General features: G+C 33.6%; 1 protein-coding gene across 3 annotated transcripts in view; it reads left to right on the top strand.

Annotated features, from left to right (window-relative positions):
• Positions 1–24,858, top strand: part of ERCC8 (excision repair cross-complementation group 8) — a 67,927-nt gene extending 43,069 nt beyond the window's left edge. For 2 of the 3 annotated variants that reach the window (XM_008589458.1, XM_008589459.1), the window contains 4 exons: positions 10,203–10,327; positions 13,513–13,710; positions 18,018–18,098; positions 24,305–24,858. In XM_008589458.1, coding sequence (XP_008587680.1) covers positions 10,203–10,327; positions 13,513–13,710; positions 18,018–18,098; positions 24,305–24,373 — 473 coding nt within the window. In that variant the 3' untranslated portion in view covers positions 24,374–24,858. Of the gene's footprint in view, positions 1–10,202; positions 10,328–13,512; positions 13,711–18,017; positions 18,099–22,046; positions 22,050–24,304 lie in introns of all 3 variants that reach the window. The other variant, XM_008589457.1, reaches the window with a different exon arrangement.
• Positions 24,859–25,052: the final 194 nt, after the last annotated feature.

Genomic DNA, 25,052 nt, shown 5'->3' with positions numbered 1-25,052 from the left:
CGCAGTTTGGCTATATAGAGTAACAAAGAAAAGTGGCCAGAAAGGTAAGCAGGGTCTACATCAAGAGGAGTCTTATAAATTTTGAGTAGGTTGATTTTTTTCCACCATGGGAGAGAAAGTAAGCCACTGGAGAGTCTAAGAAGAAAACAGGCAAAATGAAAAAATTAAATAAAAAGCTGCAAGAGGAAAGTCAAACCAGATAGGAGGTTGCATTAATCCAGGCAAGAGTAGATAGTGGCCTGAGTAGAATATGGCAATGGAATAAATAGATATGAGAGATTATTTATGAGAGAATTGGTAGGAGTTGGAAATGAATTAGCCATTAACAAGTGAAAAATAAAAAATGGCCATCAGAAATAGACATTAAATCCACAATAAGATACTACTTCATACTACTAGGATGGCTATAATCAAAAAGATAATAACAAATTGGTGAGGATGTGAATGAATTGAAACCCTGATACATTGCTAGTGGGAATGTAAAATAGTGCAGCAGCTTTGGAAAACAGTTCCTCAAAATGTTAAATGTAGAGTTACCATAAAATTAAGCACTCCCCTCTTGGCTATATACCCAAGGGAAAAACATATGTCTACATAAAAACTTGTATACAAGTATTCCTAGCAGCATTATTCACTATAGCCAAAAAGTGGCTGAGATGTCCAACAACTGGTGAATTGATAACATTCATATCCATACAATGGAATATTATTCAGCAATAAAAAGTGAAGTACTGATCCATGCTACAATATGGATGAATTTTGGAAACATTATGCTAAATGAAAGAAGAAAACATGCTAAATGAAAGATTATAAAAGACCACATGTATAATTCCATGTGTATGAAATGTCAAGAATCAGCAAATCTATAGAGACAAAGTTGATTAGTGGTTGTCTAGGGCAAGGGGTGGGGAGAAAATGAGGGAGTGACGGCTAATGGTTATAGATTTATTTTGAGGTAATGAAAGAGTTCTAACATTTATTATGATATTTGCACAATTCTTTGAATATACTAAAAGCTGTTGAAGTGCATACTTTAAATGGGTGGATTTTATGGTATGTGAATTATATCTCAATAAAGCCATTATTGTTCAAAAAAATCAAGAATGACTCCCAGGTTCTCTAGCTTGGGAATTGGGTGGATTATATTGTTATTTACTAAGATAAGGAAGGGATGACAGTGATGAGTTCAATATTAGATTTGTTAATTTTGAGGGATTTACAAGAAATCCAAATGGAGATAATTTAAGAATTCAGCTGTACTTATCTAGAATTTACGAGTGAGGTCTACACTGAAAATACAGGTTTGTGACTCACTAGCATGTAGGTGCAGTTGAAGAGAAGAGTGCATAGAACTGGAGGAAGACCAAGATCAATAGGACAGAAAAAGGAACAACAAAGCCTGCAAAAGACAATGAAAAGGAGTAGCCAGAGAGTAAGAGAAAATTGGGAGTATATGATATAATGGGAAGCCAGTGAAAGAGATTATTTTAAGAAAGATGGAGTAGTTAGCTATGTTGCATGACAGATTAGGTAAGATAAGGAGGCTATCAGTGATATTGGAACAGTAGTGTGAATGAGAGTAGTGGAAATAAAAATAAGATTTCAGTGAGTTGAGAAATACATGGTAGATAAGTAGAGATAGTCAAAATTAGGATTTGAAGAGGAGGAAAGCTGGTTAACTAGAGAGAATATAAGGTGTAAATGCTTTTTGTTGTTTTGTCTTGGGGAGAGGGCTGCTGTTAAGATAAAAGAAACTTGAACTTTTAGTGCTGTTGGAAATGAGCCAGTAGGAAGAGAGGTTATAAACATACCCAGGAGATAATTTATAGGGTGAGATTTCTGACAGTGCTGAAGGAGATCTGAACACCAATAGGGGAATTTACTTTTAAAATGAGGAGGAATCATTTTTCCGTGATAACAGTAATGAAGATAGAAAAGGGACAAGTGGAAGCAAATATGTTTGTAGGTTTGTTAGTAAGACATTAAGGGAATTCTGATTGGCTCCTATTTTCTCTTTGAAATAAAAGATCAGGTCATCTGTTGTGACTGAGTAGAGATGTTTGTGGAGAATGGAAAAGGTTTGAAATAGTTGCAGAATATTGCAGAGAAAAATACTAATGAAATATAGTAGGACTGCTGACAGTCATTATCGAAAAGTCAGTTGAAATGAATGATCCTTTATAGTGACAGCAGTATGCCCTATTATAAGATTTTCTTCACCTGGGTAGAGCAGGGATTGGCCAAGTCTGCACTGTGGGCAAGTCTGACTCATGGCCTCTTTTTGTAAATAAAGTGTTTTTGGAACACAAATGTGCTCATTTGTTGTCTATGGTTGCACTGGAGGCTATGATGGCAGAGATGAGTAGTTTGTCCTCAAAGCCTAAAATATTTACTGTCTGACCCTTTACAGAAAGAGTTTGCCAACCCCTCGTGTAGATCAACCTGGATATAATGGTGCAGAGAAAGTAGACATTTGGAGTCATCCAGAGTCAAGGTCTTGACAAGTGGAAGGATAATGGCAAAGGAGTTGATACTGACCGTTGACCTTGGTATTGGTATTGGACCTTGGAATTCAAGCTCAAGAGGAAAAAAAGTGGACAGGATGAACTGATAGGGGTTCCAGGGTTTATTTGGAAATGTCAGGAGTGGTTAGGGAGAAAAGCTGAAAATGATAGGAGATTGTGGTCATAGATAACTGAAATGTATAATTTCAAAGGAGGAGCAGTTCTAGGTGATGACAGTGTCATGGGTGAGGTAACCAAGGCTGTATGGAACTGAGATGCAGAGTGCTGGCTGGATCATCCATGCAGATACTGAAGCCCCTCAGAGTGGAGAGGAAGATGGTGAGCCAGGTGGTTGTCTTTTCTTAATTTCTGGGACTATTAGGGAAAAACTATTTTTTCTCAGATAAGGGAGAAGTATGTTGTAAATAATGTGGGATTTAAAGTTATCGTTTTTTTTACTTTATTTTATTTTATTTATTTCATTTTATTTTATCAATATACAATGTAGTTGATTTTCATGTCCCTTTACCGATTCCTCTCTCCTTCCCTCTCCCCCCTCCCATCCATCAACATCATATCTGTGCACTTGTCTTAACAAGTTCAAGGAATTGTGAGTTTTGTTCCACTGCTGGGAATATACACAAAGGAATGGAAATTATCATGTTGAAGGGATACCTGTACTCCAATGTTTATTGCAACACTATTGACAATAGCCAAGAGTTGGAACCAGCCCAAATGTCCATCATCAGATGAGTCGATTAGGAAAAAGTGGTATATCTATACAATGGAATACTACTCTGCTATAAAAAAGAATGAAATACTACCATTCGCAACAACATGGATGGACTTAGAAAAAATTACATTAAGCGAAATAAGTCAGGCACAGAAAGAGAAATACCACATGTTCTCATTTATTTGTGGGAGCTAAAAATAAATACACAACAATCATTATTTTTAATAATTTAAAATTATTACATTTTTATGTTTGAGTTAAATTGCTAACAATTTTAAAATAGCTAAAAGTATAGAAAAAGTAAGTAGAAAATTTGTTGCTCTGTTTTTATACTTAGAACTTACACTTTTTAAATGTTTTTGGATTATCAGACTGCAGATGTATTTAACTTTGAGGAAACAGTTTACAGTCATCACATGTCTCCAGTCGCCACTAAGCACTGTTTGGTAGCAGGTTTGTATGTGTATTCTTTTGTCTTTTATTTAGCATATTGAAAACGTTCTCCCTCTTTATATCTAGTTAGCTTTGATATAGACATTCTAACTCAGATGAAGATTACAATTGTTTTTTAAGTATATGCTGCTATTTATATTCAGTTCACCAGATACTGTACAAGTCAGGCACTGTACTACTGGCTAGGATACAAAGATTAAGAAAGCATATTACTGTCCCCTAAAGAGTTACTTTTAAACCGCCAAAGTTCAAAGATTTTACATGAACAAAATTTGGCAACTTTTTCAGTTCAATATAATAAAACAAGGAAATTATTTCCTTCTCTTTAAGATTGTAATTCAAATTAAACATTCATTTATATGAAAGCACCTGCAGCAAAATTTTTATATATATGGAAGAAAAAATGACTTTCTGGTGTCAGGTATCTGGTGCCTGTGATTCCATTATTTCTGTGGCACTGCCTGACTCTCTTCACCTCTGGACATCAATCAGCTTTTTTCATCTGTAAAGAAGAGCTAGGTACTAACTTGTCTTTAAAGTCCATTCAGTTTGTGTCCAGAGTTTCTGTAATCTATTACTAGTGATTGAAAGTATATCATTAACTTGGAAAAACTAAACTATTAAAATAAAATGATTTGATGTGATAAAATGGCATAGAACTATACACACACATTTACCAAATAAATTTCCTGGTGTTGATATTATACTTCAGTTACTTAACGTATAATCATTGGGAAAATCTAGGTGAAGGGTACATAGGCCTCTCTATACTAGTTTTGCAACTTCTTGCAAATCTGTAATTATTTCAAAATAAAAAATAATGCAATAATAGAGTTCTTACTACTAAAGTGTAACTATAGTAAAATAATTTTTCTAATACTAAACATTAAAAATGATTTGAAATGTACTTTTGGCATACATTTTTATATTTCTGCATGGATACAGTGAAAATAGCATGTTTCCTAATGGTAATGTCTTGTTTCCTTTTGATGATGGTTCATAATAAAATTACCTTAAACCGTTTTCGTTTTGTTTTTACAGTTGGTACTAGAGGACCCAAAGTACAACTTTGTGATTTAAAGTCTGGATCCTGTTCCCACATTCTACAGGGTATTTTTTTTTTTTCAAACAACTACTTTGAGTAAACCATACAATAAAAGGAAACATTACTAACAATGTATTCTTTGTAAGTGACATGACTGATGTATTTTGTGCTAGTTGTTAAAAGTCAACAGGGAAATAAAGATCCTTCTGTGCCTTATTCTTATAAAACTGAACGATTGAGGAGACATTGATATAAACAATGGCCATAGGGGAAGCTCAAAAGATACAGAAAATAGAAGATCTAATTCCAAACCTTGTCTTATTTCTACATTTTAAGAAGTAAACCACTAATAAAATTTACATCAGTACATTTGACTCATGAGCATTGTTTAATATTATTATGGATAATGAGTAAATGTTGTTCTTAATATTTAGGTGCATTTTTTTCTAAGTAAAAAATGTTATAAAAAATGATGTTGAAATAATACTTTGGTAAAGTTATGTGAGGGTACTTCAAAAAGTTCTTGGAAAGATTCATATTCTCTTTTAATTCTATTTTTCCATGAACTTTTTGAAGTACTTTTCCAAGAATTTTTGAAGTACCCTCATTTAAATTATTTTCATTACTTTTTTTTATCAGTATTCTAAACAATGAAAAGGTGGAATGTAATTCAGAAATATACATTTTCATATACATTTCATTCATCTCTGAGAAACACAGATATATCAAGAAAACTTAGTGAGATCAGTACCATTTTTTTACATTATTATGAATTTCTATTAATAAAAGCTAGACAGATGAAAATGTCTTATTTGAGTAGTTCCATTAGTTAAAAGTGAATTAAAATGTTGAAATCACTTATCCTGTGACCTTATCACCTGTGCTTTCTAAAAAAAAAAAAATACAGATGTGTTTTTGCATTCATGAGTTAATTTTTTTCTGCTATAACTTTATGAGAAATTGGAAAACACTTTTATTACTTAATATGTGTATCTTGTATGTTTTACTGCAGTGGCTTTTTGTTGTAGAGATACGTAATTGAGCTGGAGTTATATGGATTGACTCATATAGCCTAACAACTGTGTTGAAAAAGAAAGATTCACTTGCTCTGACTGTTTTTTCCAAAGCAAAACCAGTCCCTTTATAATAAAATATTATGGTTAGAAATACCCCCATAGACTTCACATCAGCATTTAAACATAGATTATTACAAATGAGAAAAAATGATCATCATATTTATGCACTTTTAATACTTAGCCTCACTTTCTTGAAAACTTGGCAAAATTATTGGCACTTTATCTTTTAATTTTTCAAATATTTCAACAAGACTTTTCATACATTTGTGTTTGCAGGTCACAGACAGGAAATATTGGCAGTTTCCTGGTCACCACGTTATGACTACATCTTGGCAACTGCAAGGTAAAATCCAACTTATTTGGTTTTGAAGTTAATGTTAGTAGTTAATAATAAGCATTTTGAAGAGATTACACTTATGTAAGATACAAATTTTATCATTTAAGTATTAATTAGCCCCTTAAAAATGAAATATTGAGTTAGAGATTTTAATTCATATCATCAAAAGAAATCTTCCATTTGCATCATACTCCTAATCCTAACCATTCATCTTGAAGGTGTTCACCTTTTAGAAAAGAGAAAACATGAGAATCTATGTTTTAAAGCAAATCTGCAAGCACTACTAGTAAAAAAACCATGTTGTGTCATTTTTGTACACAAAACTATGACACTATGTTAATTTAAAAATAGTCATATTTTTATTCATTTTCTTAACCCAGAATTATTTTGAATCTGATGCAACACATTCACTACTCACTGATTCAGTTTACTAATATTTAATGACTGCCTACCATGTTCCAAGCATAGTCTTAGGGATACAGAAGTAATCAAGGCTTCAAGAAGCTAACAGTCTGATGAGGAATATAGTCAGAAAAATCAGTGATTACAGGACATCTTGAAAAATGCTCTAATAGAGGTATATCTTTGGTAGGTGTAATATTGGAAAAGAAAGGAAGGAGCCCTTAATTCTGGGAGAATCAAAAGGTTTTGGGGTTTTGTGTGTTTGTTGAAGGAAAGAGTACTGCATATTTATATGCTGGGGAGAAAGTACCAGTAGAGATAAATGGGTGAAGATAAGAAATGGAGGGGAAAATTGGTGCATCAGGACCTTGAATAGACAGGATGGGGTAGTATCAAGAGTCTAGATAAATGGAGGCACTTGATTGGGCACTGTGAGACTAAACAGAAGTAGGAAAAGGTGGATGTGAATACAGTTAAGTTGTAGCTTTGGCAGGGAAGCTCAAGAAAGGCAAACCTAATGGCTTCTATTGTTTTTTAGTGGAGTGGAATTTCATGTCATCTGTTGAAAATATAGGGATGGTAATGCAATTTTGAGGGAAGGTAGTAAAGATCAGAATAACAGATTGAATGGACAGGGAGCTGATTAGGGGAACATAGTAATGCTAGGCATTTGTGCTCAATTGAAGGAGTAGACCACAGCTATACTAAGCCACAGAAATCAAAACATTAAATGACACAGACTTAACAATTTCCAGTGTTTAAAAGAAAATACCTCCATGTCTGAAAATTGTTGAAGTCATGGGTATAGTGAAGGAAATAAAGTCACAAAAAGGCTTATAGGAGGGATTAAGGACCTAATGAGGTAAAAGTATGAGTGGCAGAGTAAGAAAATTCATAAATTGAAGAGATAGGAAGTAGTAGTCAAAGATTTTTCTTTTTTGGTATTAACATATTAATAAAGCATTTTGTAGAAGAGTTATTACAAAATCTATTCATATTAGTTTTATAAAGATATGTGTGGAATTTTTTTTTAAAGCTGCCAGCCCTCCCTCTCTGTCACAGTTTAATTATAGTTTGCAGAATGTGATGTTGAAGTTTATCATTTGTGAAGTACAGCAAGGTTTAAATTGTAGCCATACGAAAACTGGCTAAAGTGGTATGAAGGTGAGGAGCTAAGTGCTGATTGTGGGTCCGTGCTAGGGTAGGTTTACATTGTTTGTGCTTAATTTGGTTTTCCTCAGATGAGAAGGAAACTAGGAGGCTTTCAATGCTCAGAGTACCCCAGGAATTTGAATCAGTACGAGAATGGACCTGGTAATCAGTGTTGATAGTTGGGTATGTCCAAATCTAATATGTTTCAGAAGAGACATAAATCCTTAGACTCATCCCATTGTAGACATTTTCCTCAGCTGGAAAGAAAGAAAACCAAAATCAGAACAGGAAATACTAGCTTTTTGCTGACTATTCCAGTTGGCTAAGTTTGATAGTAATCTGTGAAAAGAATCAAGATTATAGAAACAACCCTGTGTGTATATTTTTTTAAAATTATAAATGAAAAATAGGCTTATAAAATGTAATATAATGCTCTCTCTTATTAAAATGGTATGGATAAACCCAATGGATTAGAATACTGTTAAAGTCTTTGTGAAGACATAGCATCAGTTGAACTGATTAGGGGCCCAGAGGACTGCTGGGCATTTTTCTTTAGGAGTATCCTAGATGCTGAAATTGATGTATGATCAAGGATTTGCCTTTTTCTATTTGGTTACTTGAAAGAAAATGAAAATAAGTGTCTAGTTTCCAGGAGACATTAAATGTAGTTCTCATATACCTGGCAAAGATTGATTTGAGTGCAGGAAGCTGAATGAAAATACATTGTCTTCATTATTTACCTTACTCTAATTTTTTTATGTGTAAAAAGAAGAAAAAACCACAAAATTTATGTCAAATGGATTCTTCAGCAAAGTGAAATTATTTACTTGTTTGATTGTCTTGACAGCACTTGGATAACAAACAGTAGAAAAGATGTAGTAACAAACTTACCAGGAACAAGCTACAAGCCTGTCTAGTCCTTTAGGGAAAAGATGCTCATGTAATTAAAAACAGTGTAAAAAGTAGCAGAATTTTGTCCTTGTGATATGAAACAGAATTTTTTTTTTTTTTTTTTGCTATTTTTTCAGTTCTTTATGCTACTATTGACTGTTGAATATTTTTCGAAAAGGCAAAATTACAACAACACAAATGTGCAAATATGTTTATGCTGATATATTGAGACCTCTGTGTACCATAATGCTGGAAAGGTGGGTGAGGGATACAGTCACCATCCTAGCCGTATATATCAATATAACATTTATTTCTTCTAAGTGCTGACAGTAGAGTAAAATTATGGGATGTGAGAAGAGCATCAGGATGTTTGATTACTCTTGATCAGCATAATGGGAAAAAGTCACAAGCTGTTGAATCAGGTAATGAGAAAATGCATTAATATAGAAATATGACAATGATAGTATTTTTTTTTACACTGAAAATTATTAATTGAAGCCAAAAAATAAATGTATATTGACAAATTTTAAACTTTATGATTCTTTTTAAAAAGTCATTCACCATAAATCACTTTCTAAATGTATATAAACTTGGGCCGGCCCGTGGCTCACTCGGTAGAGTGCGGTGCTGATAACACCAAGGCCGTGGGTTCGGATCCTATATAGGGATGGCCGGTTTGCTCACTGGCTGAGCGTGGTGCTGACAACACCAAGCCAAGGGTTGAGATCCCCTTACCGGTCATCTTTTAAAAAAATAAAAATAAAAAAAATAAAAAAAATAAATGTATATAAACTAAATTACGGTTGTCTGTCTTCAAAATACAAATAAGTATAGCAGTTTCATTTGCCCCCAGATTTTCAAGGGTAGGAATCTCTGGATTAAATTGCTTTACTGATTTTTTTTTCCCTCTGATGAGGCCAACTATGCAAGTTCAATGCCACTTAGTAAGCCACAATTAATTACATAAATAGTGATATTTTGTGGCCAGCATAAAATCGTGTTAAATGTCAGGTCAGCTGCAATCCATGTAACAAAGTACCGCAATTGAATGTTTACAATTTCTATTAAATTCTATTAACTTTTGACTCAGAATTCTAGATTGGACATATATTAGGGTGAACGTATGATTGTTTTAGTAATCTTTTAAAAATTAAATTAATCAAGCTATTAAGAATTATGCTTTCTTAAACTAGTTCATTTTTGAAAGTGATATAAATTTTAATTGAGGCAACAGTTCTTTCCCTGTTAAGATTTTTTTTTTCTTTTTTTAATGGGAAACACTAGTATTATGATTTTTAATAGTCCCTGGAATTATTTTTAGATTAAAAACAGAAATATTATATAAGAAGAATGAAAGGCTATTAATTTAAAATTTTTGCGTTAAGCTACGCATTTCATTGAATTTGATAGTACAGCTTATTTGCTGAGAAACAATTATGTTTGGCTGGGTTTTTTCCCCTATGATTTTCCTGTTTTCCTCTGTTTTTATGCTTCTAATTTATATAGCAGCTCACATAGTTGTTCTTTAATATACTTAAATAATTATATCAAGTATTAAATAAGTGCTGAATAAAAGAACAGATAAATTGAACTGTATTTTTCATTGCAGCAAACACTGCTCACAATGGGAAAGTTAATGGCTTATGTTTTACAAGTGATGGGCTCCACCTCCTCACTGTTGGTACAGACAATCGAATGAGGCTTTGGAATAGTTCAAATGGAGAAAACACACTAGTAAGAGATTTTTAAGTACTTTTTTGGATATAAATTAAAGAAATGGATCTGCGACATACACTTGATATTTTTCTGTAGACTTAACTCCATTTCTTGCCTATGAATCAATGACTCTTTTTTAAAAATATTTTTCTGCTATTTGAATTAATAATTCTCAACTCAAGACAACCCATCGGCATCCCCACCCCACCACTTATCACATTGCCCCCCCTCCTTAGTGGAGAACCACTGCTCTACTGAGCCACTGTTCCTAATAGAAGTGTGCCATATCTGTCAGATATGTTGGAAAAGAATAAAAGATTGAGAACTACTGATATAAATTAAAGTTATAAAGCTAAGTAGTCCAATTTTATGCTATATATGACCTGCAAACAAAATCCAAAATTAATGTTATAGTACCAGAATATATGAGTATAGTACTTTATTTAATACTGGAATGAATGTGTTTTGAAGTTACTAAATTCTTATGTGATGATTAATTTCTAGCACTTGAAAAAGTACTCATACATACTTTTATATATTGTAGTCCTTTTCAGGTATGATGTGCTTTAGTAACTTTCAGAATAAAGTACCAAAAGTTTATAATTTGATGATAATAATAATAGCTAATGTTTTACTGAGAGCGTATATACCAGATACTATGCTAATAATTAGCATTTAATGTAAGTGCTGGAGTATATGTTGTCTTATTTAACTGTCAGATCAGCACTATGACAGTAGTTATTGTCATAATACCCGTTTAACAAGGAAAATGAGACTTAAAATGGTCACATAACTTTCCTGAATTTACAAAGCTAGAAAGCAACAGAATTTGACTCTAGAGGCCTCTCTTACCATAATGATTATACCCAGACCCCTTAATCATTTATGTAGGTATTAATATTAATCATATTTCTTTCTTTAATCATACTTTCTCACTAATAATTCTCTTTCAGATACTCTAGGTGTCACTTTCATTATTACTACTAATATTACTATACGATCAAAATTGTTTATGTCTAGATTACTTCAGAGTTTGCTGTTCCCTCATTTTCTTTATAAGATGCTTCTTTATCATACTTTGGCTAGAAATTCAGGCATTGTGAGTTATAATTTAGAATCTTCCATTCATTATATTGTATCCCTGATCAGGTCACACGTTCCTTTTTTCATTTCATTCATTTGTTTAAAAAGTAGTATTGAGCACTTACTATTTTCCAGGCAGTGTTATACAGCAGTGAACAAAACTTAGGTAAGTCCTATCCTCACAGAGCTTACATTCCAGGGAGAGGATAAAAGGCATCAATTAATCAGTAGATGGGTGGATGGATAAATTATAATAGATGAGGTGGTAAGTGCTATGAAGAAAAGCAAAGCAAGGAAAGGAGCATAGGAAATATTGGGAAATTGGAGTTGTTTTACACAGGGCAGTCAAAGTAGGCCTCACTGAGGTGACATTTGACCTGAAGGAGATGAGGGAGTAACCCATCAGTTATTTGGGAGGGAGAGCATTCTAGGCAGAGGAAGGAAAAAAGTACAAAGACCCGGAGGTGGGAGCGTGCTTGAGACACTCAAGGGAGATTTTGGCGATCTGCATGCTCATAATTCCCAAATGATTAGCTACTGGTTTTATACCCACAAGCTTCTTATCAAAATTATCAGCAGGAAGTAAACCTGATTGTCTATTTCTTTAGCCCAAAGTTTCTCAGACTTTGATGAACATACAGATCACCTAGGGGTCTTGTTAAAATGAAGATTTTTCTTCAGTAGAATTGGGGTGTTGACTGGAAGTCTGTATGTCTAATTGCTCAGGTGACATGCTGCTTGGCTTCAGACTACACCTAGGAGTACAAGTACAGAATTTTAATTTTTGTCCCCAATGCATAATTAATTATATAAAGCCAAAATTACAGTATACATACTATTTGTGTTCTTTATACTTTGGCTTTATCCCTGTTTTCTGCGCATAATTTTTATAATTGTGATTTATATAAGCCATAGAGTTAATATAACATTATTAGGGATATACTTCTATTCTCAGTTATTTTGCCATTCTAGGTAGTAATGCTGCATTGAACTCCACTGAGCATATGGCTTCTTGCTGTTTAATTATTTCCTTAAGATAAATTCCCAAGGGCCGGCCCGTGGCTCACTCGGGAGAGTGCGGTGCTGATAACACCAAGGCCCCGGGTTCGGATCCCATATAGGGATGGCCGGTTCGCTCACTGGCTGAGCATGGTGCTGACAACACCAAGTCAAGGGTTAAGATCCCCTTACCGGTCATCTTTTAAAAAAAAAAAGATAAATTCCCAAGAGTTATCACTAGATCAAGGGGTAAGAATATCTTTGTTGTTTAATGCGTGCAGTTTTGCAAGATGAAAAGAGTTTCAGAGATGGCTGGTGGTGATGGTTACACAGCAGTGTGAATATACTTAATGCCATTGAACCGTACACTTAAAAATGGTTAAGATGGTAAGTTTTATGTTATGTGAATTTTACCACAATTAAAAATATTAAGAAATGAAAAGAATAGAAAATTATACCTCCCTAAAAAGGAATATCTTTGTGTTTTGTTGCACAATAAGCCATTTGGCCTTTTAGAGGGAATAACCAAATTACAAAGCCACCTCACCTATACCAGTATTGTCTTGTGTTTCTTAAGGTTTTTGCTAAATGGTCTAAAATTATTCTTTCAAGTTTGCCTTAATTTGCATTTTTATTTCTATTAAGGTTGAAATGTGTTTAGAGGGAATAACCAAATTACAAAGCCACCTCACCTATACCAGTATTGTCTTGTGTTTCTTAAGGTTTTTGCTAAATGGTTTAAAATTATTCTTTCAAGTTTGCCTTAATTTGCATTTTTATTTCTATTAAGGTTGAAATGTGGATGTTTGCCCCTGAATGGTTTAAAATTATTCTTTCAAGTTTGCCTTAATTTGCATTTTTATTTCTATTAAGGTTGAAATGTGGATGTTTGCCCCTGTGGGTTTTTTTTTTTTTTTTTTTTACTATTTGTGTTTCCTTTTACCTCAAATGTACATCCACATAATTGGCCCTTATTTCTATTAAGAGAGTGAACATTTTCTTTAAATTTAAAAGAGCCTTTTCTTTAGTACATTATAATATTAGAAGTAAGTATTTCTCTCAGTCTTTGTTGCCTTTTTAAGATTTAAGAAATGAGTAACTTCATGATTTTAATCCTACAGGTGAACTATGGAAAAGTTTGTAATAACAGTAGAAAAGGATTGAAATTCACTGTCTCCTGTGGCTGCAGTTCAGAATTTGTTTTTGTACCATATGGTAGCACCATTGCTGTTTATACAGTTTACTCAGGAGAACAGATAACTATGCTTAAGGGACATTATAAAAGTGTTGACTGCTGTGTATTTCAGTCTAATTTCCAGGTAAGAATGATACTTAAGGGAATTTAAAATTTCCAGGTAACTAGGTTGCTGGACTACTATTTTATTATACAAAAGAGAAAATTGTGATTTTATTCTGGAGTTATACTTTTAATCCACATTTGAGCTAGGATTTATTTAATAGAAAATGATACAGCCTTGATTTTTAGATGGCATAGGATATATGCATGATTCAATATAATACCATGCAACTTGATTGGGATGAATTCTCTTTCTTTTGTATATGGGCTCCATTTACTTAGCAGTTGAAAATTTCTGATGAATTAAAATAATTTCTTACAGACAATCTTTTGGGTAAAAAAATGAAATATGTACATAGGTATTTAATCTCAAAATGTAGTTTGTGTATCAGTTTATGTATGTGTGTGTCTAAAATTTTATTTCTTCCTTATTTTCTGTCAGTGGCTAATAAAGGTATGCTTTTGAGTTAATACAACTTACATAAAATTTCTTACATACCAATGGCTTTTGTTGTTTGTTTGTTTAACATCCTGACCTTTCTCTTTCATGTCGCCAATGGAGCAGATTGCGGGTGGTTCTTTTTTTCAGAGAACACTTGCACAGATTTCCTCATGTGCTCTTTTAAATGAGTCTAATATAGTAGGATAGTTGGTATTTTCTCTGTTTTGTAGATGAGGAAAATGAAGCTCATGAGAGTTAAATACCGATAGAGTGAAAATTATGGATTATGAGCTGCAACATATATAGGCTGATTTTTCAGCCAGTACACACCAGTGTGGCAGTATCCATTATGAAAATATTCAAATACTTACATATCTCAGCCCCTTCTCTGGGACTTCTTAGACCTCACCTCAACCCAGCAACTAAAAGGGGACCTCCAGGACCCTGCTCCAATTCTGTGGCCAGTTTGCCTTTTGATTAGTCAGTGTCTTGATGTACCAGTTGTTAAACATTTTTAATGTTACTTTTGGGAGAAGAAAACTAGAGTTCCAGAAAGGTGACATGACTTGCCCCAAATCTGCAAAATAGTTATTGACAAGACATAATTCTCTATTCAAAGAAATTCTTAGTATACTGTCCCTCTCTTCTTGTCCAGAGTCACTTAGAGACACAGGCCAGATTTAAATCCAGATATTCTGACTACAGATTATAGCTTTCTACCAAATTGGAGCATCCTAACAGGTGTGCCTAGAATGGATTAAAAGTGTGCCAATATATTGATTCCTCTTAGTGCCTGGAATAGCTGGGACAGCCAGTGACCTGGGGCCAGTTGCCTCCTGACAAATACCATTTCTGTATGTGCTATGAACTTAGATTTTAATCACTACAATACATCAGTAAGCTCCCAACTCTTATCCCATTTCACCTGTTATGATTCTGAAAAGGAAAATAATTATAAATCTCAAAGGTAAAACAGGGTAGTACTTTTGCATCCATTAGCAGCAGAACCCTTTTGCAAATTAAATATATGAAACTCATTATCTGAAAATAAAATTATAGTAATTCTATCATAAATATAAAAATCTGACAAGATACACTCAACATCAAAATAAATAATGATAGTAATGGATGTTAAACCCATCAACTAAAATGGAAATCGATGGATCCATGCTGGTATAAATAAATAAATTTATAATATGTAAATATTATAATACTATATGTAAATATAATATGTAAATATTATAATTTATAATACGTAAATGGAATATTTACATAGTCTTAAAGTACTACTGTACAAAACATTAAGTACAAAGGTAAAAAGTGTAATTTTACCTTGAAGAAGCCTGGCATAGATCACCTTAATCAAATGATCAGAGTTAATACCCCAGTTATAAGACATCACTTCTATGATGTTCCTGACAAAATTGTATCACCCGAATTTAATCATGAGGAAGTACAAGACAAACCAAATTTGAGAGACCTTCTACAAAATAACTAGTGTGTATCTTCAATAATTTCAAGATCAGAAAACCCAAACAGAGACTAAAGAACTGTTCCAGTCTGGAAATTAAAGACACATGACAACTAAGTGCAGTTTGTGATTTTTAACTGAATCCTTTGGCTATAAAGGACAATATTAGGACAATTGGTGAAACTTAAATGGGGTCTACGTGTTAAATGGTAGTAATATATTAATGTGAATTTTCTGATTTTGTCAGTTGCATTTTAACTATATAAGAAAGTTCCCTTGTTTACAGGAAATATACAATGAACTGTTCAAGAGTGATAGGGCCTTATGTTGGCAACTTACTCTTACATGCTTAAGGAAAAAAAATTTTTTTCTTTGTACTGCATTTGTAACTTACGTTTTGAGATTGTTTTTTAATAAAATCTAATTTCCCAAGTAAACCTCTACATCTACCCCAAACACTTCAAGGCTCAATCTACATTCCTCCACCTAAGTATTCTTTATTAATTATTCTAATTTAAGTGCTGCCTCTTCTAAGTTCTCATTCTTGGACATCTACAGAATACCTTTTATGCCTTTACTCAGTATGTCAGTGCTTACTATGATTGCCTTGTAAGCTTATCTGACCAAGTTTTCTTGGGTTTTCATCTTGCCTTCTTAGAAAAACTAAATTGCTTAAGGGCACTGAACACATGAACATTTCTTTGCATCATCCACAGTTAGTGTAATCATATATTCTAGGTTTTTCAATACGGTCAATAGAATTTTGTTTTATTTAGGAAATTTGAAAACTTATATCTAATTTAGTTTAATTTTTTTACATCTATATTTCCTACAAATAACTTCATAATCTTATTTTCCCTTTACCTAAAACCCTTACTTAAATAAAAAATACTAATTATACAATGCCTCAAATTGTTTTGAGATGTACAATGATAAAAACAAATAATTGCATACTAGAGCTTATTGTTAGAAGTATTCATGTAGAAATACAGAAATATATTTGTGATGATAAAAGTCACTTAATCATTCATGGTTTTACAACCACTTAACATTTTGCTGCTTTTTCTTTTTAACCCTTTCTCTTTTGCACAGTAATTTTAGCATTATTATTATTATTGACCTTCTGTTTGATATCCTGTTGTTTTCTTTTGGCATTATGAGTGTTTGGTTTACATCTTGCTCTTTTCACTTGACATTATGAGTTTTTTCCCATGTCATTAAATATTCTTTAGAAACTATTTTAATGGCTATAAAATAAGTCCATCATATGAATGCAACATTAATTTACTGATAGTCATTCCTCTATTCTTCAACAATCATTTATATTTTTTGTTATTATAAATATTACACTTACGATATCCTTGAATTTTATGTGCAACTTCAGTATAACTTCTCAGAAGTGCATATAAAAACTTTTGATATATGGGCCGGCCCGGTGGCACACTGCTACAGTGCGCCGCTTGGGAAGTGCGGCGGCGCTCCCGCCGAGGGTTCGGATCCCACATACAGACTGGTTCCCGCTCACTGGCTGAGCGAGGCGCAGGAGCAACACCGAGGGTTGCGATCCCGTTGCTGGTCCCGGTCCGGTACGGGGGCGACACTGAGGGTTGCGATCCGTTGCCGGACACGGAAAAAGACAAAAAGGAAAAAAAAAAAAAAAACTTTTGATATATACCAAGATTCTGTTCTCCAAAAAGACTATACCAATTTATACCTCTGTATATAAAAGTATTTATTTCACTGCCACATAGGAATGTTTTTGGTAAAAGTCAATGTGACATATTCCTTTGGTTTTGTTGGGGAGTGGAGTAAGCATTTTTCAGCCATAAGCAAGCAACATATCCATAATCATATTGACATAGACTGTATATCATCAGCCCAAGCTTCTCCTTATGAAGTAAACTTCTCAGAAAGCACAGGGTATGGGTCTTCAGTCTCTTTTGTTGAATAGCAACAAGTTGTAAATAAAACTTTTTCTGAACTTTTGGCCTATTTTAGTAAAAACTCATGTGGTTTCTTCATTAAAGTCTTTATTAAAGTTCAGTTAGTGACAGAGAAAGGACAGTTCTATTTCATTTATTTTTTTCTTTTTCTATTCTGACACTTGAATTATATGGATACTATGATTGATAAAACTGCTAGGATGTCAGTGTTTTTGAAAAATTTTCACACCATTACCAAGCTCTGAAATATCCTATTACTATTTTTAAATACAAAACAAAGCTGTACTACATCTTAAAACAGAAAGAAAAGAAAAAGGGCATTGGCTTACTTTCTTCAGAGAGTGGAAATAGAATTATCTAATTAATCTAAACTAAGAATTAGTCACTTCAAAAATTAATATAGTTCATTTCAAATTGGTACCAGCTTTAAATTCATCCCCAATCATATCTTTTTTTTTCTTTCTGTGTTACAGGAACTTTATAGTGGTAGCAGAGACTGCAATATTCTTGCTTGGGTACCATCCTTATATGAACCAGTTCCTGATGATGATGAGGTAAATATTACTTGTACAAATTGTGTAGTGACTTCTAAATCATAAGGAATAAGGTTTTATTAATTTACTTTATATGGGAGAGACTTTTAAAGCACTTCTTGCTATTTTCTGATTGTGAAAATAATTTACCTGTTATAACACATTTGGAAAATTCTGAAAAATATCAAAAGAAGAACATAAAATTTCTCAAGATGAGTTAATTAATATTAACATTTTGATTTACTTCATTTTTTTTTCCTATGCATATTTGTTTTTGACATAGTTAATATCATGGTTGGACATATAACTTGGTATCTTACTTTTCTCATTAACGTTGTACAATAAGCTTTTTTCCATGTCACTAATAACTATTTATAAACATTATTTTTAATGATATAACATTCTGTCATTTATGTACCACAATTTAAATATTTACGTATGTGGAGATATTTCTGTTGATTATTATAAACATCAAGGTAAATACCTGCTTATCAATTATTCATAATTTAGATTATTTCTTTGGTTAGATCCCTTGAAATGGATTATCTCTTGAGTTATCATTTATGACATTTTTAAGGCCCTTTATTCACACTGTCAAGTTTTACCAATTTACACTCCTTTCAGTACTCTGACAGTGCCTATCTTAGAGCATAAATTAATATAAATATGACAGTTATGACAGCGTGAATAAAGCGCCTTCAAAATGCAGTGGGTGAACAAAGATGAATAAGATATGATCCTTGGCCTTCAGTAGTAGCTTCTGTATATTTTTTTTACTTTTATATCAAGCAGTAGTAAGATAAAGGTTGTCTAAAGGTGGTCTCTCTCCCACCGAGGATTATTCTGCTAAGCACTATTAATCATCCCCATTTATCTTAATTTCTAGTATATAAAAAGTTTAATGTCCAAAGACAATGTTTATATGCATAATTTTTTAAGTTGGAGATATAAATAATGTATTTAGAAGTACCTTAATGTAATCTTAACCAAGTCAGAGCATCTTAAATGGAGGTGGAAGAAAGTTACTGATAGAGCAAGTTTGACATTCTAAAAACATTTTTTATATATTTAATGCCTTTATGAAAATAGGATCATGTCAAAAACCACATAAAATAGAATTGTTAGGGGGTAGTCGATAGCATCTGACAGCTATTGACAAAATATATTTCATACCTAACTTTGCAGCTGCTATGGTTTACTGCAGTGTAAAGCCTGCAAATTATTTTCTTTTGGCTCCAATCCAAATGAAAGGGAGAAAAAACACACATTGATAAATCTTCAAGCAGCTGGCCAAATGCCACATGGATACTTCCAGACGTTATGACATGTCTAATTTCGCTTATCACGGCTTGATTAGTTTTAGCATACAGTTGGTTTTTTTTTTTTTTAAAAAAAAAGATGACCGGTAAGGGAATCTTAACCCTTGGCTTGGTGTTGTCAGCACCACGCTCACCCAGTGAGCAAACCAGCCATCCCTATATAGGATCCGAACCCGTGGCCTTGGTGTTATCAGCACCGCACTCTCCCGAGTGAGCCACGGGCCAGCCCTCATACAGTTGGTTTTGATGACTGAATATTCTTCTGTAGAAAGTTCAATATAGTCAAATAATTTGGTTTAGCCATTTATTTTGCATTATTATTTAATTATTGTATTCCACTCTTTGGGAATTACTGTATACATTAAATCTAAGTTATAACATTATAGGTCATGTTAGGAAATATAACAATCATTTACCAAACAAAAATAAGTGAAAAGTAGAGCTACTGTGACATATATAGACAAGGATATTAGAAGAAAACTAAATTGCTTAATTTATGAAGGTAATATATGATTCTGATAGTTTATTTCCTTGTTATGTAGCTATAGTGATAATTTGAAATCCTCATCTAAAAAACTCGTGTATGAGAAATTAAGTAAAACAAGTAGAAAATCAAATAGAGATACACAAAAAACAAGTCAAATTTTATATTTAAGCTATAAAATCTTGTTTTTTAAAATATGGTGTTCATATGTTTTAAGACAGCATTTTTTCTCATGTTAATATAAAATGGTATGTGCAAAGGTTATTTCCATAAAACTTAAGTTTGAAAGGTTTCTGTGAGTGTAAGTAGAACTCAAATATGATCATGATGCAGATCGCAGTGAAGAAGTCTGTGCACAAGACCCTATTCTTCACACATGTTCACAGTTTAACTCATATTAAAAAGTGTTTTCGTCTTAACTATCATATAAATTACTATTGCAGTTTCCCAGGGAGGCAATATAGCACAGTGTAAAACAAAACAAAACACACACACACATATACACACACATACTTAGTCTTTAGTTTCATGTAAACTTCAATTTGGTCTCAGTTCTGCCATTCATTACCCTTGAGATCTGTGACAAGTTTATGATATTTTCAAATAACAGAATTGTCAAAGCAAAGTTGCCCTTAGGTTTCCTTTCAAATCCTCCCTTCAGATGAGATTTACTTGCTCATCAGCCAAGATATAATCCCTTAGGGGTGTTTCTCCTGATATCCAAAGTAGAGGAGGAATTTAATTATATCTAAAGAAACAAAAGGACACTGGATGATAGGGATAGATTTTATGGCTTTTAAGCATAAATCTTATTATTTATTTGGCAGGCTGTTTTATTACATTCTGAGGAATCTGGCTTCTTTTGCCTCTACTTTTTAAAACTTGTTCATGGTCAAAGCAAGCCTGTATGTAACTCCAAATCACTTTTTCGTGCCTGAGATCTATAGAGCAGATACATTACAGTTTAAATCTGACCTCTCATCAAAATCTTACATTATTTTGACAGTCACATAATACATACCTATTTTACTTACCACCTGTGTAGATGTATAATCACTTGCTGACGCAGACAACCCTGAGCCTTTCTAGTAATTGCCAGTCAGAAATTTGAAAGCTATCAAGACGTATCCCTGGTAGATACTAAGTTTGGTTTCATTTCTCCTTCCCGTTGTTTGGACCTGGATTAGGTCCCCTCTAAACTCATGCTGCTTTATCTCCATAACTATCTGCCAGTAGAACAGGCAACCTGGTGGGGTAAAGATGAATATTTTCAAGTATAGATTGGATGTCCACTAGGAGGAGATGTTGTAGAGAAAACGGAAGTAATTGATGGTAGTTAAACTTGATCAGTGGGTCTCAAACAGTAATATGTGAACTACATCCATCTACATATTTTTACTGCAGGTTTTTACTACAAGTATGACGTATTTATGATTGCTTCAGTTGTAAAGTGTATTTCTAATAATACTGCAATGCATTCATGTTGTCTTTGTTTTACTACTATAAACAGTAAAGTTTATATGAAATTATATTATGATTTTCACTTATTTTTGTTTCTTTGCTCACCATAGCAAAGATAATTTATATATCTGTGCAAATATAATTTTGCTTCTCTGTTGAGTCTTCAAATGAAAATAAAATGTTTAATGTGTTACACATTGGGCTTCCATAGTAGAATTAGGAGGAATGAACTTTGTGTGGCTTATCCACCCTGGGATACTTCTGGTAGATATCTAAGGCAGAGTTAAAGACTTCTAAAGACAAAGAGTAGGGAAGAGGAGTCATTTACTCCCCAAGGACAGTATGAGGGACTTCAAAAAGTTCATGAAAAGATTTGTATTATCTTTTTTTTTTTTGTCTTTTTTCCGTGTCCGGCAACGGATCGCAACCCTTAGTGTTGCCCCCGTACCGGACCGGGGACCGGCAACGGGATTGCAACCCTCGGTGTTGCTCCCGCGCCTCGCTCAGCCAGTGAGCGGGAACCGGTCTGTATGTGGGATCCGAACCCTCGGGCGGGAGCGCCGCCGCGCTTCCCAAGCGGCACACTATCCAGTGCGCCACCAGGCCGGCCCTTGTATTATCTTTTAATTACATTTTTCCATGAACTTTTTGAAGTACCCACAAATAACCTAACCTAGTAGTTAAATTATAAACCCCAAAAGACAGGAAGTTTAATAAACATTTGGATGAAAGAATAAATGAACAGACTTCAGTATACTACTCTTGCAAGTAAGTGGACTGCTGCTAGAAATTTGTGAGTAGTTAGCTGAGGTTTGATAATAGTTTTGTATCTGGACATTTATGGTATAATGGAATTTGGTTATACACCTAAGTGATGATAGCTGACATGAGATTTAGTAATTGTATTAGTTCATTTCTGTTGCTTATAACAAAATACACAGAACTGGATAATTTATAAAAAACAATTTATTTGCTTACAGTTTCTGAGGCTGGGAAGTCCAAAGTCTAGGGAACACATCTGGTGAGGGCCTTGGTGGTGGTGACAGTGACAGCAGAGTATCACATTGGGAAAACGGTGGATCAGAGAGAGACTAACCTCACGTGCTCTTTTTTGAAAGCTCTCAGAACCACGCCCCTGACCAACATTACTAATCCATTCACTATGGCATGGTCCTACAATCTAATCACCTCTTCAAGGCCCCACCTTTCAATTACCATAATAGGATTTCCCACTCTCAGCTGTTACAGTGAGGATTAAGTTTTGGGGGGACATTCAGCCCAAGGCAGTAATGTACTCTGAGCTATTTAACAACTATAAAGAATGCCTAAGTTAATATATTGTTTTCCAACTATCTTGGTTGATTCTCAGGAAATTTACTGGGAACAGGATCCCCAGAACATGATTCTAAGTAATCATGTTTATCAAAAAGGAAATGAAAGAGGTTGGCCAGTGGGTACACAATTACAATTAGATAGAAGGAATAAGTTCTGGTATTCTATTGCACAGTAGGGTAACTATGGTTAACAGGTAAGTTTTGTATATTACATAACAGCTAGAGGAGAGGCTTTTGAATGTTTTTGCCACAAGGAAATGATAAATACATAAGATGATGGATACATTAACTACCCAGACTCAATCATTATACATCATATATATGTATGAAAACATCAGATTGTACCCCATCAGTATGTACAATGTGTCAATTAAAATAAAATTTTGTAAAAAAGGAAATAAACATTCTCAGACATGCAATAGGGTTCGCCTTAACATAAAATATTTCTTAAGTTGTAAAAGGCAATACATCTAAGATAATTTGAAAGTAGTCTTAGGGCCGGCCCTGTGGCTCACTCAGGAGAGTGCAGCGCTGGTAGCCCCAAGGCCACGGGTTCAGATCCTACATGGGGATGACCGGTGCGCTCACTGGCTGAGCATGGTGTGGACCACACTGTGCTGAGGGTTGCAATGCCCTTACTGGTAAAAAAAAAAAAAAAGTAGTCTTGGTGCTAATACATTATGGGAATTTCAATCTAAACAGCCTTGCAGCAAATGTGAAAGCTGCCAAATAATAGGCAAACCTGGTTCATAATGCCCAGACACTTTAAAAATGAGACCATCTTAAAGCCCTCTTAGTCATTTGCCAGAGAATAAGAAGGTAGCCATTTAGAAGGTTTCCCAAAAAGGTGATTAGTTTGGTACACCACAGATAATTAAAATTTCTCTAGTTGCTGATTACCTTTATTAGATGTAGCCTTTCTAAAGTTGTAAGAATACTGTGACGTTTTGTTGTTGTTTTAAATAAACACCATCCCAATGCTGTTATCTTTCAGAGAAATCTCCCATGGAAACCTATGTGCTAATTACAAACATATTATCATTTCTGACATATTTTGCATGTGCTTCTGAACTACTTTACCAGTCGTATAAAAGCAAACAAATAAACTTAACTACTTAATAACCCACATTACTTTTTTGAATAAAAATGGTATTACTCAGCTTGATGAATACCTTATTCCCCATATTTGGATTTTATTTCTAAAAGTCAGGTCCATCTAAACAATGAAAAGTTGCTCACCTTAATATACCAGACTGTCAAGTCATACTGTAGTTAAGTTTTAGCCCCATGGATTTACCACTTTCTCCAGGCAATTTCAAACATTTGCAGAAATATCTTGAGCAATACCGGCATCATAGTATATATATGTACATCTTTGTGAGATATACTACTTTGAAGAAAACACAGGTTACTTGAATAAAGTTTGGTATGTCTGTTTAAAATGCAGGTATATTATCTTACATTATATTTGGGATGTTTCTTAAATTACTTTTGTTTTTAAGTTAACAATTATACAGTTTCTTTCAAAATAATCTAATTGGTGTTCATCTGGTATATTTTATAACCTTATTATGAGCCTGAAATTATGAAGTAGAAAAATAGAATCTTCCTTTCCCTTTTTTTTTTTAGACTACAACCAAATCACAGTTGAATCCAGCATTTGAAGATGCCTGGAGCAGCACTGATGAGGAAGGATGAATATCATCAACCCTTAGTACCTTTGTGTCTCTGTTGATGAAATTTTTTAAATGGGACTGTGTGTGTTTTGGTTTTAACTGTTCATTCTGTTCCTGACAACTAAATTAACCCATGATTATTTTCCTCCATGTTTTAAAATGAGGTTAGTATTTGCATGAAGTCCTAAAACAGACTTCTGCACAGTTTAATCAAAACATGTCTTCTTGCTCCCAGTTTCTGTGGTCTGGGGTAGCCCCTATTGCTACAGTACAAGGACACAAGTCATTGTGCTTCACCTGTGACCTTCAGCAAATTTTATGAATTATAAAGATGCAATCTCAGAGGATCATCAAGTAGAGGTTATCAGCATTGACTTTCTCCTAATGGCTGTGCTATCAGCCTGCTCATTTCCACTTTCAAGGATGAGTCTACTGAGGATGTTTGCATCAAAAATAATAGTTGAAAAGACAGCATCAAAATTATTTTATTCTTTCATATTCGTGTACTCACATTTTGCAAATGAATTCATAGATATAGGATGCCAAAAGATGCCATTGCAATAGTTTAGAGTAGAGAGAAATAAGATTAATAACTAGATAGCAGTTCTTAAATTATACTGCAGAATACCTGGAGAAAAGGTTTCAGATACTCTTTTGGGGGGGCCACTAAGTCTATTTTCATAATAGTAGTAAGTTATTAT

This window comes from Galeopterus variegatus, unplaced genomic scaffold (assembly GCF_000696425.1).
Source record: "Galeopterus variegatus unplaced genomic scaffold, G_variegatus-3.0.2 Scaffold5460, whole genome shotgun sequence".
In the NCBI taxonomy this organism is placed as follows: domain Eukaryota; kingdom Metazoa; phylum Chordata; class Mammalia; order Dermoptera; family Cynocephalidae; genus Galeopterus; species Galeopterus variegatus.
Note: the sequence above shows the minus strand (reverse complement) of the source record. Positions and strands in the feature narration are given on the sequence as shown.